The 15,416-nt window shown below is 39.7% G+C and overlaps 1 protein-coding gene across 1 annotated transcript; it reads right to left on the bottom strand.

Annotated features, from left to right (window-relative positions):
• Window positions 1–7: 7 nt before the first annotated feature.
• smg6 (SMG6 nonsense mediated mRNA decay factor) lies at window positions 8–15,113 on the bottom strand. Its single transcript, XM_079860334.1, has 19 exons — window positions 14,940–15,113; window positions 11,645–13,817; window positions 11,305–11,485; window positions 10,457–10,567; window positions 10,228–10,334; window positions 9,894–9,972; window positions 8,351–8,461; window positions 8,055–8,267; window positions 7,250–7,311; window positions 6,580–6,725; window positions 6,350–6,466; window positions 6,051–6,225; window positions 5,753–5,969; window positions 4,920–5,087; window positions 4,592–4,759; window positions 4,322–4,466; window positions 4,022–4,239; window positions 2,752–2,833; window positions 8–2,164 (listed from the first exon to the last, which is right to left on the bottom strand). The coding sequence occupies exons 1-19, from the start codon at window positions 15,082–15,084 to the stop codon at window positions 2,034–2,036; spliced, it is 4,749 nt and encodes a 1,582-aa protein (XP_079716460.1). The 5' UTR covers window positions 15,085–15,113; the 3' UTR covers window positions 8–2,033.
• Between the last annotated feature and the right edge of the window lie 303 nt (window positions 15,114–15,416).

The following is a 15,416-nucleotide window of genomic DNA, read 5'->3' as shown; positions in this document are numbered from 1 at the left end:
TTATTTATGTTATTGCATGTTAATATAAAAAGTATTGAAAAGCAATGACCTAGTTAAAGGGGCCACGGATTACCAAATGAATTATGACCCCCTCGATAGCATTACTGCAGAACTTGAGCTGACGTAACCATTGCAACATCAAATGTAATTACTGATAGGCTGCTGCATCTGCTGGAGGTCATGTGGTATTTGAATGAGGACATGATCGTCTTTATAAACATTTTTATAGGACTGCGAGTATGCCAAAAATAATCATTTTAATATCAAAGAACTCACTAATCAATCACTTACTCCCTCATGAATATGTAATGTATTACTGGAATTTAAAAACCAAACATATATAGGACCATTTTCTGAGTTTTATTATTGTTATTATTGTAAAAAAAAGTTGTACAGAATCTTTTTTGTACTTACTCTGCAGGCCAGTTTGGTTCATGATGTTATATTTGAAGATGTTTCTGAAGTCTAAACAGTTTGCACAGATTTTCCGTCTAATTCAATTTAATGTTTGTACTTTGCAGATTTACCAAGAATTTAATGTATGCATTATGAAATTGAATTAATAAAAAATGTTGGCACTCCATTGGCATGTGATTGATTTTGACAGTGAAAAGGAATGACAACTGACAACTACATTACATGAATGCTCACTACCTGTGCTGAAAAAAACCTATGGCAAAAAAACACAAATGATTAACTCAGAAATTTTAATTAAATCCACAACATTAAAAACAAATCAGGAAGACTTGTGACCAGAGGTGATTAATTCAGATGCTGCTTAAAGCCAAACATGGCTTCTTGTTACCATAGAACAGAAATGTATGATATTTGACCATTAAAACAAACAGGCTCTAACAAGATGACATACCAGGTCCCATTAGAACTATACTTCAGTTTTGGGAAAGAAAAATAACCACACTAAAACACCAGCACAGACGAATACATCCACTCAAATACAGGCATGAAAATAATTTGCACAATAATTTCAACCATTGTGTTTTTCTTGATGGTTGTGACAGCAGTTTATAAAAAACCCACTTCGCAGCTCATTTAAGTTGTCCATGTATTTTCCCATTTCTTTATGAGAGGAAACAAAACTGTTCTGTTCTGTTTTTCTCGACCTCAAAATTGCAGATTTTATGTTCCATTTATTCAGAGACAGACACACCTTGTGAATAATTTTCAGCAAATCCTAATTTTCCTCAAAAAACTGTGATGACAGATTCATTACATCAGTATTTACTTGACACAGGAATACAGATGTTACAATGCAAAATTCAATTTCTGACTTGAATTTACACACTTGATGCTTCCATACAGCAACTACAGAAGATCAGACAGTTAGACAGAGTGTATTACAACAAAACCATGTGACCTAAATGAAAACAAGAACCTGACAGTCAAAACCGAAGGCAAAAATGCAATGCAAACTTAAATACGCAAGAAAAAAAAATCATAAGAGCTTTAAACCAATCATGCTTAGAGCAAACCAAGCATGCACCGGATGCAATGAAACCGCAATCAGGGCCACTTGGGCCACATAGCAGGAACGCGAGACCGCCTCACGCCGCCCCCTACTGGAGCACTCACCTCATCACAGGCCCTTGGAGAGAGACGGAAGCGCTGGAATGAGCTCATCCGCCTGCGTGTGACTCCACACAAACACTACAAGCTGACACTCTAAACAGCAGAGCAGCTGATGCTGGGTTCTCTTGCTCACACACGTACACCTCACCTGCTTCCTCTTCTACAGCATTTCTGCGCTTTAATTAACCCCCCTGAATCAGCTAAGCTGCGTTCAACCTCTCCAACCGTGTCCGAAGTAAGCGGTTGTCTATGCACGCTGCGTTTTAAGGGGGAAATCCTCCATTCTTTCTTGTTAAAGTAGCTTGATGTGTTACTCCACTCTTTTTTTTTTTGTCAGTTCGACAAAAACTTGTAGTATCTTTCCCCTTTATCTTCATCCTCTCTCTGTGACATCAATTCCTCAGTGGAGGATGATTGGTTTGTACAGCAGTAGGTGGGTCTGCGTTTCAGCCTACTTTAGCCCAGATCAGGAACGCGGGGATGTCTCGGACAGGAACGTTGCGTGTGAGAGCTTTGACTCGCAGGTTGCGGTCGTCCGTGAGCAAAACCACCTCCCTGCGCAACCGCACCGGCCCATCTGGTGGAGAACACAAAACTGGTCAGTAAATTCAAAGAGCATTTGTATAGAAAGTATTCTTGCTCGAATTAGAACGTATGTTTATTACATGCTCTCTGAAATGCTTGATTCTGATTGGTTAGTCGTGCCATTCCGATAGGAGTGTGCGATATTGAAAAAACACTTAATGTATCCTTCAAAAGGACGTGAAACGATGGCTGCCTTCAAAGGATCCTTTAAATTGAGACGTTCTTTGACGGAGCCTGATGATGTGATATGCAGCCTTCAGAAGCACCCTATATCTCATGTCCCGTCATTATTTATGTGGTGAAAAGCTGTGTAATAAGTGATATAAAACTAATAGGAACTTGCTAAGAACTGTACTTTGTGAACGCTTTGAGTTTAATGAGCTAGAAAAATATCAAATTAAATTTTGAGTCAATTTCTTTACTTAAATGGCAGGTCATGCAATAAGAAGGATAATGTACATTCAGCTGGTTATTATCGCAATACGAATATAAAAGACTAACAATCTATCAAATGCAGATGGAATGCAAAAGTGCCACCTGTGTGAACGGCCCCTAACAAGTACAAGTAAGTGAACTGACTTCTCTCCACAGGCATGAAGTCCTTGGCTTTGTCCTGACAGTAGTGCAGACAGCAGGACAGGATGACATCATCGTTGTTGCCCTGGGGAAAGAGGGAAAGAAACGCACAATGAGTGGGTGGCTTTAAAATAGACTTTATAGTCCCATGTGCATTTCTGAACTTTAAAATGAACCTCTAAAGGGTTGTTTCCACACTAGAGTTGCAGGTTGACGTGAAAACGTTTTCCGAACCACAGAACTGTGTATGAATGTTACATTCCCTGAAGACCACCGTTAGACTAATTATGCAGTCTCTCCTTGTCTTGTGACTTATATGAGAGTGTTAAGACAGATATTTTTAGGACAATCTCTTAATCAAAATGATGCTTTCCTTAACTAATAAAAAAATTATATAAAATAAAGAGCACTGATGATTTGAACTTCAGCATCAAAAGTAGCTATAGAGTTAAGTTCAGTTCCATGTTTGAACTGCTTGCTTAAATCGTTTCAAAACTCTAATTCAATAATTCATTTGTGTCATCGGAGAGCTCAAAAGTTATTCTAGTAAAAATGATTTATGTTGTTATATTGGTGCATATACACTACAGTTTAAAAGTTTGGGGTCAGTGTTTTTTTTTTAAAGAAGTCTCTTATGCTCACCCAGGCTGCATTTATTTGATCAAAATACAGTAAATACAGTAATACTGTGAACTTAAAATAACTTTTCAAATATTTTATATGTAACTTATTCCTGTGATGGACTTTTGATTAATAAAAAGGTCAAAAGAACAGTGTTTATCTGAAAGATTATCTGTATGTCACTTTTGATCAATTTAATGTTTCCTTGCTGAATAAAAATATTAATTTCTTTATAAAATCTTACTGACCTCAAACTTGAATGATAGCATACTAATAATGTGGAAATCATCAACATTGAACATTTTATTACTAAGACGAATTTTGTGGCTGCATGAATTTAAATGGCTGTTAGTCAAAATGATACATTCCCTGACTGTAATAAAATAATATAAAATAAAATGCTATTTCAGAGCAAATACATATTTATAAACATATTTTTTAGCCTTTTGATGGTATATATATTTTAATTTAGCTGAACCACTACTGACGACACCTCACCTTTAGCACTCAACTTGATGGCAAACTTACAGTGGTTTAGATGAAAATAATACAATAAGGAAAGAGGAAATTGAATAGAACTGAGGTTTGAACCAAGTATAATCCTCTGTAGATTAGCGCCACCTTGCTTTCACAAAGGGGAAGAAACACAGACCTTTTGTCCAGAGGTGTCCTCACTGCGGAAGGCGATGGACTCCAGTGTGTTTCCTCGGCTGGTGAGCGCTCTGATGCAGGGATCTCTAGACTCGAAGGCTTTCTCTAGACACGTGACCGCTGCTCTGGCTCTCTCCTGCACCTGTCGGGCATGGGCACCATTACTGACCCCCTCACGACAGTCCTGCCCTTTAGCCAGACCGTCCAACTCCGTGATCACTGTCACAAAAACAGAGAAACATTAGACAGAAAGGAAGAGTGAAACATTTGTGTGCATTTTAATGATCAAAGAGGGTCTCACCGATAAGAGGCACAATCAGAATGTACGTCCCACAGGCCAGAAGCTTCCTCAGGCCCTCCAGATGATCTATGAAGCCGTTTGTGTCAGGGACCAGATAGAATGGCCTGATCTCAATCTCCAGCTGCCCACCCATCTGCAGAACAGCCTGGAGGACAGAAACAAACACTTTGTCAGCTCTAATTCATTAGCTTGATCTATTCTGGTGCAAGAAACACTGACTAACATTAGAAGTAGACAATGTGTATAGATAAAGATGGCATCTTGAGATACCTGAATCTTGTCCCTGCGTTTCTGCTGCTGTGCCAGCTTGTGTGTGAGAGCGTGGCGCCGTGCCCTCAGCTCTCTGATATCATCCTCGCTTCCGTCTCCTTCAATCTCTCCATCGATCTCCCCTTCTGAAGCAGAGAGAGACGATTCCTCCACAATGACATCATCCTCCTGAGAAAACAGTGGAATTAGCAGTGCTCTGCCCAGATAGTTAACCGCACACTCTGTTGGGTGGGTTACTGGAAAAAGACCGTCAATGATTCAGGGAAAAGCAAAACAAAATAGATGAAATTCTCTTTCACACATCCAGGAAATGAGAGGTTTGCTGTACCAGTTCTTGCGTTTGCATCTTGTTCTCATCATTTACGCCGGCTGTAAGTGGTGTTGCCATGGAAATGTACTTTCCTCCCTTAAAAGCCAGCAGCGGCTCTTCCTGCCCGCACAGAGCTTCCAGGAAGTATTTCAGAACGGTCACTCTCTTACAGTCAGCTGCTATAGCCTACGATACAGAAACAATCATTCAGATGTGAGAAAACTACAGCTGCTAAAGTTAATTTATTCAATTAAATGTGATTAATATCATAAAACAAACAATGAATTTGACTCAAGTAAATAACTGAGTTGTGTGATCAGAATAAGAACGGCAGCACAGGTGTTTTCACTCACATTTATTAGTAAATGATGAGAAAGACCTCATTGATTTAATAAATCAAATCTTTGTATAGAATTCAATTATTATAGACTATTTTCTTTCCTAAAAAGAATGCATTAACACTGAATGGACTACATAAAAATATAAAATAAAAAAGGCCAATTTTATCAACTTTGAATTAAAAAGTGAAAAAATGGCAAATTAAGAATTAATAAAAAATAAATTGCAATTATTTGAATCTACTAAGTGCACTAAATTTGATACATGATTTCACCCAGGAGGCAGTACATTTTAGCAAATTGGAATTTAAAATAAATAGCTAATTTATTTATTAAAATAATCTACAGTAGATTTTTCACTAAAAAAACATATCATTATAATAATAAATAAAGGTTAAATTGCAAATTATTGCAATCTACTGAGTCCTAATTTTTGATATATTATCCAAACAAGCATGCAATTTGGCAGTGTTATGTAATGTGTTAGTATGCATAGACGTGTACATTACTGACCGCATCTGTTCCTTGGTCTATATAGCAGGCTTCCTGTGGGGCAGCGAGCAGCGGGACAAAGCCAGAGAGCATTTTGTCCTCCTCCAGCTGCAGGACTCTGAGCTCCTCGTCTCCTTCTCCATCCGCATCAGCTTTATACAGCAGAACCTCACCGTGATACACTCGTGAGAAAGAGTTGCAAAGATCTGCAAGACACTGCCACACATCTGGACTCCCCCTATAAACACACACAGAACCATATTACTCCAGCTCAGCTTCAAATCAACAGTCCTGTGAACATACAGCAAGCAAGACTCACTGAATACTGCAGGGAGGAGGGTTCCACTTGTCAGGGTGTCCGAGCATCCAGTCGGACCAGACCTTCATGCTGGGCAGCAGTTCTCTCAGGTCAGGAGGGAAAGAGGACACCCGTACCATCCCCTCTTCATCATCCATCTCATCAAACTCCCCGAGCTCTTCTGCTGGGATAGACTCTGGGGGAGACAAAAAAAAGAGAAAGCAAACTATCAGACAAAGCAGCATAGGGCTCACATATACTGAGATTTTTACCTCTTAAGAATGTAAAAAATTCACTCAAAAAACACATCATCTACTCACCAGCAGGCGTTTCCTTCAAGAGCTCAGTGCAACGCTGGACAAGAAGACCAAACATAGCTAAACCTAGGGATATGGTCTGCTCCTCCAATACAGACCGAGATTCATCTTGCCTTTCAGCTATGAGAAAGAAAGAGAGAAAAACTGAGTGGCATAGCAAAGTGGGAAGCAAGAAAGAGTATTTTCAATGGACTGGAGAGGCTCTATGGCCGCTGCTAGTGTTGTATTTTTACCTCTAATCTGTGCGTTATGGATGGTGAACATGTTAATTGTGATGATCTGCAGCATGCGTGTGCTGCCGAGGGGGGAGGGGCTGTGCTGGAGGAGAGCCCGAAACTCCTGCAACACTCGACTGGCTACAGCAGGAAAACTCTCCATCCTGAGGACCAAACACGACACATTATGCAAATGAACCAGAATTTTTTTTTTTTTTTTTTTAAATAATAATTTCTGTGGTAATTACCAGCATGTCACAGATTCTGTAGATATTTTATTTATTTATTATTATAATATCAGCAGCAAAGGCTTTTTGCATGTCAAAATTAAAACATTAATAAATATTTGAAAATCTAACATTTTCCCAGGACAGGTCTTTTTAAAAATGTCCATTAAAAAAATTCTGAATAAAACAGTTGCCTAATATAATTTAAGGTAGGAACTTCCAATCAAACATGCTTTATAGTCAATGCTATAGATAAAGATGAATTTGTTCTGATCCCAAAAAGTTCCTCTCAGGAACCATTGCAAATTATACATAATCTAGGTTCTCTTCAAAAATCAGCACTCTGGAATTTCAATATGATTGGACAGAGATGACCTTCTAAGTCAAAAGTCAATTTAAAAGCAAAACAACACAGTGTAAAAACTGCTGTTTACAATGAATCTGTTGACATTGAGACTTACCCTACTTTAGTGAAGAGCTTTCCATGAGTGTATAGGAAACTCAAAATAAACCTCTTATTGAGCTGTAAAGAAAAGGACAGAAAAATATAAGTAGATGTGTAATTTACCTTCAGCTAAAATGGATGAAATTATAGAGATTGTTCACCGCAGTAAAAAAAAGTCCCCCCCCCTGAAACCAATAGCTCCATAGGTATGCGCAGTCACCAAGAGTTAATGCATAAACAAAATGATCAGAAAATGTACCAACTCGCCACAGGATGGGCACCTTGATTGGCAGATAAACCAAAAATGTTCTTCTTTAATTAAATCAGTGTATTGCCTGAAGCCAGAATCAGAAGGCTCAAAACAACCTGCTAACCCTGACAAAAGAACAATGGTGGGGTGGAAAAAGGTCAAATTTCTTTAAGAGTAAGTGTGTACTTAATGCTGACGTGGGCAAATATCCAAGGTTACCGAAATGAGGGCACTATGACGCCCTTTTCTGCCACTGATGAGTGACTCATAGTCAGCCTCATCCTGTGCAACTGATAAACAACTTGACATGACTGTTTCTTGCCTAAAGTACAACAGGCTGCTAGTCTGACTCTTTCTTAATAAACGTTGTTAAAAATTGTATCTATTTGTCAGCACATGTATTAGCAACGGTGGCATTTTATTTGGTAATTTCTCTGAAACTTAAGAGATCAGTGAAAGATTAGGGCAGTGACAGCAATCTAAACATTGCGGCCCTATGTTAGTATAAAATAACCTCAGATTTAACGAAGTAACCCAGCACAAATAACACTATGTTTTCAAAAGCACTCACATCACTGGCACTCAAAGTTCCAAGCTCTCCATCCAGCTCAGAGTCCTTTCCAGATTCACTGCCTGTTGGACGAGAAGTGCCCGGATTCCCACTCGGACGTATCCAAATCTCCACACGGGAGGCGTCCTCGCCACGACGCCCACCCGCATGACCTCTGGAACCATGGGTACCTCCATCTGAATCCTGCTTTCGTCTACGTTCAATCTGGTCAGCCTAGGTTGGGAGAGATGAACAAATATGACACTCAGAAACAAAAAAGTTTGATTCTATTGGAAGAGTGGTGTTAACATGCATACCTTGCGCTTGGCTTCCTCAAACAGACTCATCAGGCTCTCCTTGGCTGTGAGGATCGGGTTACTAGCAGCTAGACTACGCATGTAATAGTATACAGCATCCAGCTTTCGTTTCTAAAAGAGAGATGAGAGGAGATTAAATTAGTTTAACTTTCATGTTAATAATAGTCATTTAAGCGAATAACATACAAGCAATTATTGAAGAAGAAAAAAAATGGTTTAAAACTGACAAGCCTACAACTTTTTTTTGCCAGTCTGAGACTGATTCAACAGGCAGTTTTTGTTTGAAATATTTAAAATTATTTTTCAATAAAAGTGCAAATACTTATATTTATATTTGTATTGATATAATATATATCTTAATATTTTATATTAAAACGTTAATGTACGCATTTTAACACACTGTCTAATAGGGGTGTAACGGTACGTGTATTCGTACCGAACCGTTTCGGTACAGGGCTTTCGGTTCGGTGCACGTGTGTACCGAATGACTGAATGCAATATTTTGTGTGCGGAACATAGGTACATTTTCGTGTTTCCACACGAACATATTAAGTGGCGGAAGTCTCCGCGTTCAGCGCAAATCCCGCCCTGCAGCTGATTCTAATGTTTTTTCCTATTAGACATTCTCTGGTTTTACCCGTGTTTTACCCGTCGTCACTGTAACAATGAAATAGACTGCAGGGCGAAAAAAAGCTTTTCCGCTTCGTGTGCGCCGCCGCACTCTCCGTTCCGTGGCGTGCGCGCGCGCGCGCGCGTGTGTGTGTGTGTGTGTGTGTGTCGACCAGGTGTCGACGACCCGCTGCGCTCTCTGCTCAATGTTCGAGTCCGTGTTTGCGCTGCGCGTTCTGCTCTGTCGTTAACGGCCCAAACACTCCAATCATGTACCGATCACGCACTGGAAAAGCAAAGTCCGCTCAAATAAGGTGAAATTTCTCAGTAGTAACTTAGATTTCTGTTTGCTGAGCTGGTATAGTTATGCTGGCAACAATGGTAAAATGACCTGCTCTGATCACATGCTCTGGTAATAATAGCTTTGTACTATAGCTTTGGACTATATTTTATTTTGATAATTATTAAAAAAGTGGAAAAAAAATCGTAAATTGATTGTTGATTGATTATTGAAAAATAATAATACATTAATATATTTGTTTAATATTATTTTAATATAGGGCTATTTTCTGTTCCTGCACTGTAATCATAGTTATTTATTTATATTTTTCATTATATTTTATTATGTGATATTGGTTTGAGACTGAGAGTATTTTATTTAGTGGAGAACTTTGCAGCAGTATTTTATTTCTTATTCTTTTTTTATTTTATATCTATTTTATTATATTTTATTAAAAAGTGTTTAAAAAAGTGTAAACAACTTGTTAAAAAAAGTTTATAGTAATAAACAACCTGCAGTTTAATGTTTGCATTTCTTTCCCTTACTGTACCGAAAATAAACCGAACCGTGACTTTAAAACCGAGGTACGTACCGAACCGTGATTTTTGTGTACCGTTACACCCCTACTGTCTAATGTTATCTGGGTGGTCTCACCGTGTACACTGCTAGAAGGGCCAGCTGGTTGTAGGGTCGTCCGTTTTTCGGAGCAATCTGCTGAGCTTTTAGATACCAACTGAACAAGAGAAAAGACAAATTGTCAACACTGAAATGTGAAAACGCAACAACACAACTTAACCAATGACTTCCTATAAGTAAATGAAGGGAAAAAAAGAAAGAAATTATTTATGTTGCACTAATTCAATTTATCATCAGCCAATATATGATATAAACAGAGGCGCATGTATGTATATCAAAATACTATACTATGCTATAAATACACCTTTGGTTTTGAGTAACTTCAAGTTTAATGTAGCAATGACAGACTTACCTGCGGGCCTTCCCATAGTTAGCAGAGTCACTAGCCTGTTCACGATATCGTGCGATATCGCCCTGACAGATCATGCAGCGTTGGGCACTGATCAGAGCATACTTGACCTGAAACAAGGTAAAGTGGATTCACACTTGTTCAATGTGCTTGCATAAATTTCTATTCAACGATAGTTGAATTCAACGATAGCTGGGCCGATATTCCTAAGTAATTTATAGTATTTGTGTACCGTCTTGCGTAGAGGTCTTGCTCGTATAGCCATGCAGTCCATATAGTCCTCCAGCTTGAACTGAAACACTGTCTGCAACTTTTGTAGAAGTGAATCAAAGAATACTGCCCCCTAGAGCAAAGAATAAACATTGCACCTTCACTTTCGGTCACAAATGGATTATTGTATTGTTGAGTGATGTAATATGAAAAAAAAAAAAACAATACTACACTTTTTTTTTTACTTTTTAACAAAGTAATTTACAGTTTTATTCCAAAAGGACAAGTGAACATTAAATCATCCTGAATGTGAAACTTAAGCACTTTTGAAAGTCACTCTGGATAAGAACATCTGCTAAAATGCTTTACACACTACCATTCAAAAGTTTGGGATTGATTCAAGTCACATATGCTCATCAAGGCTGCATTTATTGTATTTGATCAAAACATCATACAAACAGCAATATTGTAAAATATTAATATTTAAAATAACTGTTTTCTATTATATTTTAAGCTGTAATTTATTCCTGTGATGGCAAAGCTAAATTTTCAGCATCATTACTCCAGTCTTCAGTGTCACATGATCCTTCAAAAATCATTCTACTATGCTGATTTGCTGTTCAAGAAACATTTCTTATTATCATCAATGTGGAAAACATTTTTGCTGCTTAACATTTTTATGGAAAGTTCAGAAGTTTTTTTTAAACATTATAAATATCTTTACTGTCACATCCTTGCAAAAAAAAAAAAGAATCTTACTGACTCCAAACTTTTAAATGGTAGTGTAAATTTGACATCAGGGAGAAAACAAAATTAGACAATGACAATGACTTTCATAAGGGGGATATAGACAACTTTGTGCATATCTACCTCTTCCAGAATGGTCATCAGCATGGTTTTGATCTGTGGGGCAGTGTCTTTCAGAAGCTGCCTAAACCTCTCTATCACCTGGTAAAACACATTTTTCCACAGGGCCTGATCTAGGTTTTGAGAGTCGGAGAACTCTATGTCTGTCAAAATCACCCGCTCGTATAACGTCAGGAGTTCAGCCCTGGATAAACATCAGAAAAAAATGAAAGGAAAAATTTAACCAGGCTGGAATAATGTCCATTATGAGACAATGACATCAAATGTATAATTGTAGAACTCTAATATAACAAATCCCATGTTTTCCTATTTAAAATACCCATGTTTTACTTTCAATACACACCTGAGCTGGGCCATTCTCTCCAGTCCCTCTGGGCTCAGTCTTTCCCGGGACAGCAGGTTACTGAGTTGGAGTTCCTGACTGTCAGCCAGCCGAAGCAGCTTTCCCAGCTCTCCTCTGGTCTGCACCTCTGCCTCTTCTGGAGTGAGACTAGATCCCGCTGCAGTGGGATAACCTGGCCCACCTTGCCCATAGGGTCCATAAAAAGGTGGCATAGCAGAGGTGGGATAGATCCCATTAGAGCCAGGAATTTGGTAGGGAATGTGATACGGGTATGGATAGCGTGGCGGGGTGTTTGGGGAATTGGCTGGTAACGGATAACAGTAGGGATTGTCGGAATTCTGGAATTTGTAGTAAGCCATCGCAGCAGCTTGCTGGTTTTGAAAATACTCTCCCTGGCGGACAGGAGGACTTCCTGCAGTCTCGTCATCAGTATCCAGGAAGTGCAACGGCCCGCATCCACCCTGCTGCAAGTACAAAGCCTGCTGGAGAGATGCATGCTTGGACTGTTGGCTTGACACCAGCGCTGGTTTCTTATCCGGGTTATTCGGGTCCCAAAGTCGTCTTGCCCCTCCTCCACGGCCGCCTCTTCCTCGGCCCAGACCCATTCCTCCTCTCATTCCTCGAAGCTGAGGCCCAGGCTCAGGGGTTAAAGTTAGATCAGTGTGGGCAGGAAGCACTAGGATTCCCCTCCCACGACCTCTAGGGTTTTTTCGGCTCGCTTGCTCTTCACTTGAATGCTTGTCCAAAGAAACTCTCAAAATTCCTCCTCGACCACAAGGCGCAGGCGCTCTTTGGCCTCTTCCGCCCCCTTCAGGACCCCTGTGGGTGCTCTTGGCTTCATCAGAAACTCTGCCTTGTCTATCTCCTCGCTCCCACGCCTCATTTTCCTCCAGCGAATCTGTGGAGGACAAGGTCCGGGCCGTCCGTCTCCTCGGGCGGGCCAGGCTCCCTCGGACGAACTCCCTCTGTCCAGTGGTTCTCTCCACAGTGCGTGCTGACAACTGCCGACCCTCTCCTCTAAGTCTCTCAGCTTCAGCCAGACCATCCATACTGGTCCCGCTACTGGCCGAACTCGTGCTGTATGTGCGGTTTCGAGGTCGTCGGATGTCTGACTGAGAGTATCGCTTTGAGGCAGCGTTGACTCGGTTTGAATCTGTTCTCTCACATGGTTTCCCTCTCTCTTTCGGCCTGTTCCCTGTTTGTTTTTCACGGTTCATGTTCTGGTTATGGCTCACCTCCTTTGCGCCAACATTCCTCTGCCTTTTTCCTTCAGGCTGAGCTGCCTCTGTACCTTTCCCTCCCTCCCCTTCCTCTTTTTTGACAAAGACCTGGTTGTTGCCTTTCTCCCTTCCTGCTTTGGATTTCCCATTACCCCTCTCCTTTTTTTTGTCTTCTCCGATTCCTCCATTCTCTTCACCTGCTTGGCTTCTTCGTCCTTCCCCACTAGGTTTTCTCCGGTTTGCACCATCCTGCCCACCTCCTTCTCTACCTTCCTCAGACTCTACTTGGAGTTCGCTGATGTTACTAGTGATATTCTCGACATTATTCTCATTTTTATTCGCAGAGGGGGAGTCTACATTTCCTTTGGACTCTTGCTTTTTCCTGCCATCTTTCCCACGCCTGTTTCTACGCTTTTCCTCTTTCTCACCCTTTGTAAGTGATTCAACATATTTCCCACCCACTTCTTCCTCTTGTCTTCGATCCCCATCTAATTCTTTGCTCGCCCCAGTCTCTTTGTTTCCTTGACATCTTCGCCCCCCTGGCTGATATATCTCACGGTCTGGCTTTCGCATCTTTCGTGACTGCTTCGGAGACCTTGGCGTCCCAGCACCTTCAATGCTTTTAACAGCATTTCCATCTTGTAACACAAGTAGGTGGTTCTTGGCACTAACGTGCCCTTTAGTGTTATGATTCGTTTCAGGCTGACCATCATTTGGAAAGTCTCCACTGTCTATACCAGGGATGTGAGAGCATCCAGGACTGGTAGGTGAGCCGTCAGGCATTTTGGTGTCATTACCAAAACCACAATCTTCCGGTGGGTGCACAGGGTATGAGTCAGCTCCTTCTGAGCTGTCCTTATGCTTGCGTGGATGGCCAGAACCAGGTTTGTACAACTGTAGGTCTGGACGTTTACTGTCTCGTTGCCGTTGTTTCTTACCCTCCTCTTGCAATTCTGAGAAAAAGATGACAAAAACAGAAAAAAATTATTTTATTGGCAAAAGAGTACATTAGGGCAGAGGTTCTTAACCCTTTTGATTCCAAGGTCTCACACTGTCAATTACAATTTTCGAATTGAATTAAGGTTACCTCTTTTTTTTATTATTATTATTAAATATATACTTTTTACTCAAAATTTCTACCCAATAAAATATTTTAGAGCTTGGGTTAACAAAAAAAAATTAATTATTTAAAAAATGCCCACGGTGTTATGAGATTTTATTACTTTGCATTACTTTTCTAAGTCTAGAATTTGTTTAATTAGAACTCATAACGTTACCGTAGAAATCCTGATTCTTTAAAGAAAAGACAAAATGGATTAAAATAAGAATTATCTTGATATTTAGTTTTAAAATTAGTTTTGGCTAATTTTAAATCATTGTACGTCATCTCGAGGCCCTCTAGTGGGATCCGGTCCCCAGATGTCATCACAATTTTTTTTATTTAGCCATTATTTAGGAAATGTGTGATCGACTGCGTTATAGGAGACAGAAATAAATAGCAACATATAATACTTTAGTTGGTACACAAAATCAAGACCAAATTGCTGTTACTACTGCACCCGAGGAATAACCTGTTGCACATCCACTATAAACACGCTTACCCAACAATATGTTTACTACATATACATAGACAGCAGTAATCAAGTTATAATGTAAAGTTAAAGAATTGAGGTTGGATACCATCTTATTTATAAACTCTCCATTTTAAATAAATATATCATTTAAGAAGTTGCCGCCTTCAATAGCCAGTATAAGTTAATAGTTAGCATTACACTTGCTTCTTTAAACAAATGGAAAATATTATTTCTTATTTAGGTGCTTTATGCTAAGCGACACAGCAGGGCCTATTCAATGCAATTATGCAGGAAAACCCGGAAAAATATGTTGAATGTTTTTTGTTTTGTTTTTTCAAAACAAGCGCCGTTCAACCCACATGAGTGGCGACCGTTGTTAACTGTTATGCTAGCTAGATATTAGCAAACTGAACCCCAAGTTTGACGTGACTTGTCAAAATAGGGCTTGTCTTCGACTTCTCCCTTTCTTACATTGTTATAAACATGGATAGAGCCCCTGACCTTTTATATTGTCGCCGTGTGTTGTGAAATTCGACGCTTCTGCTCGTAGCTCCGCGGCTGAAATTCGTACTCTATCCAGCTCGTCCGCCATTTTCGTAAGAAACAAACACAAACACACGGCGACTCTGTAGGGCCAAAAAGCCATACAACCAAAACGCGTTTAAAAATTAAGACCATCCCGTCATAATGCGGAGTGGTTTGCCTTGACGAGAGAGAGAGAGAATTAAATCATATTTTGGGAGAGAGCTCTAGCTCAATCACAACAGCAGCAAAATATGTGACAGCCTGCCACAAACTACGAGAGTCAGCCAGTGGACAAAACTAAAGTCAGAATCATTCTTATCTTGTCTGAATGTTGGTACAAATGTACAAAGGTGTTTTCTTTTTCTTTTCTTTTTTTCCTCTTGTTTATATAAATGTATTCATGCATTTGTTTACTGATTGATTTATTGAATTTATTGATTATTTGTGTATGTA

The sequence above is a fragment of the Squalius cephalus genome (genome assembly GCF_949319135.1).
Source record: "Squalius cephalus genome assembly, chromosome: 24".
Lineage (NCBI taxonomy): Eukaryota > Metazoa > Chordata > Actinopteri > Cypriniformes > Leuciscidae > Squalius > Squalius cephalus.
This window is presented reverse-complemented; position numbering and strand designations above follow the sequence as displayed.

Coding starts and splice junctions, on each gene's coding strand:
- smg6 (XM_079860334.1), bottom strand. CDS start 15,084: ATGGCTTTTTGGCCCTACAGAGTCGCCGTGTGTTTGTGTTTGTTTCTT. Junction 4,467..4,591: donor AACGCAGGGACAAGATTCAG/GTATCTCAAGAT, acceptor TCTGTCCTCCAG/GCTGTTCTGCAGATGGGTGG. Junction 4,240..4,321: donor TCTGATTGTGCCTCTTATCG/GTGAGACCCTCT, acceptor TTTTTGTGACAG/TGATCACGGAGTTGGACGGT.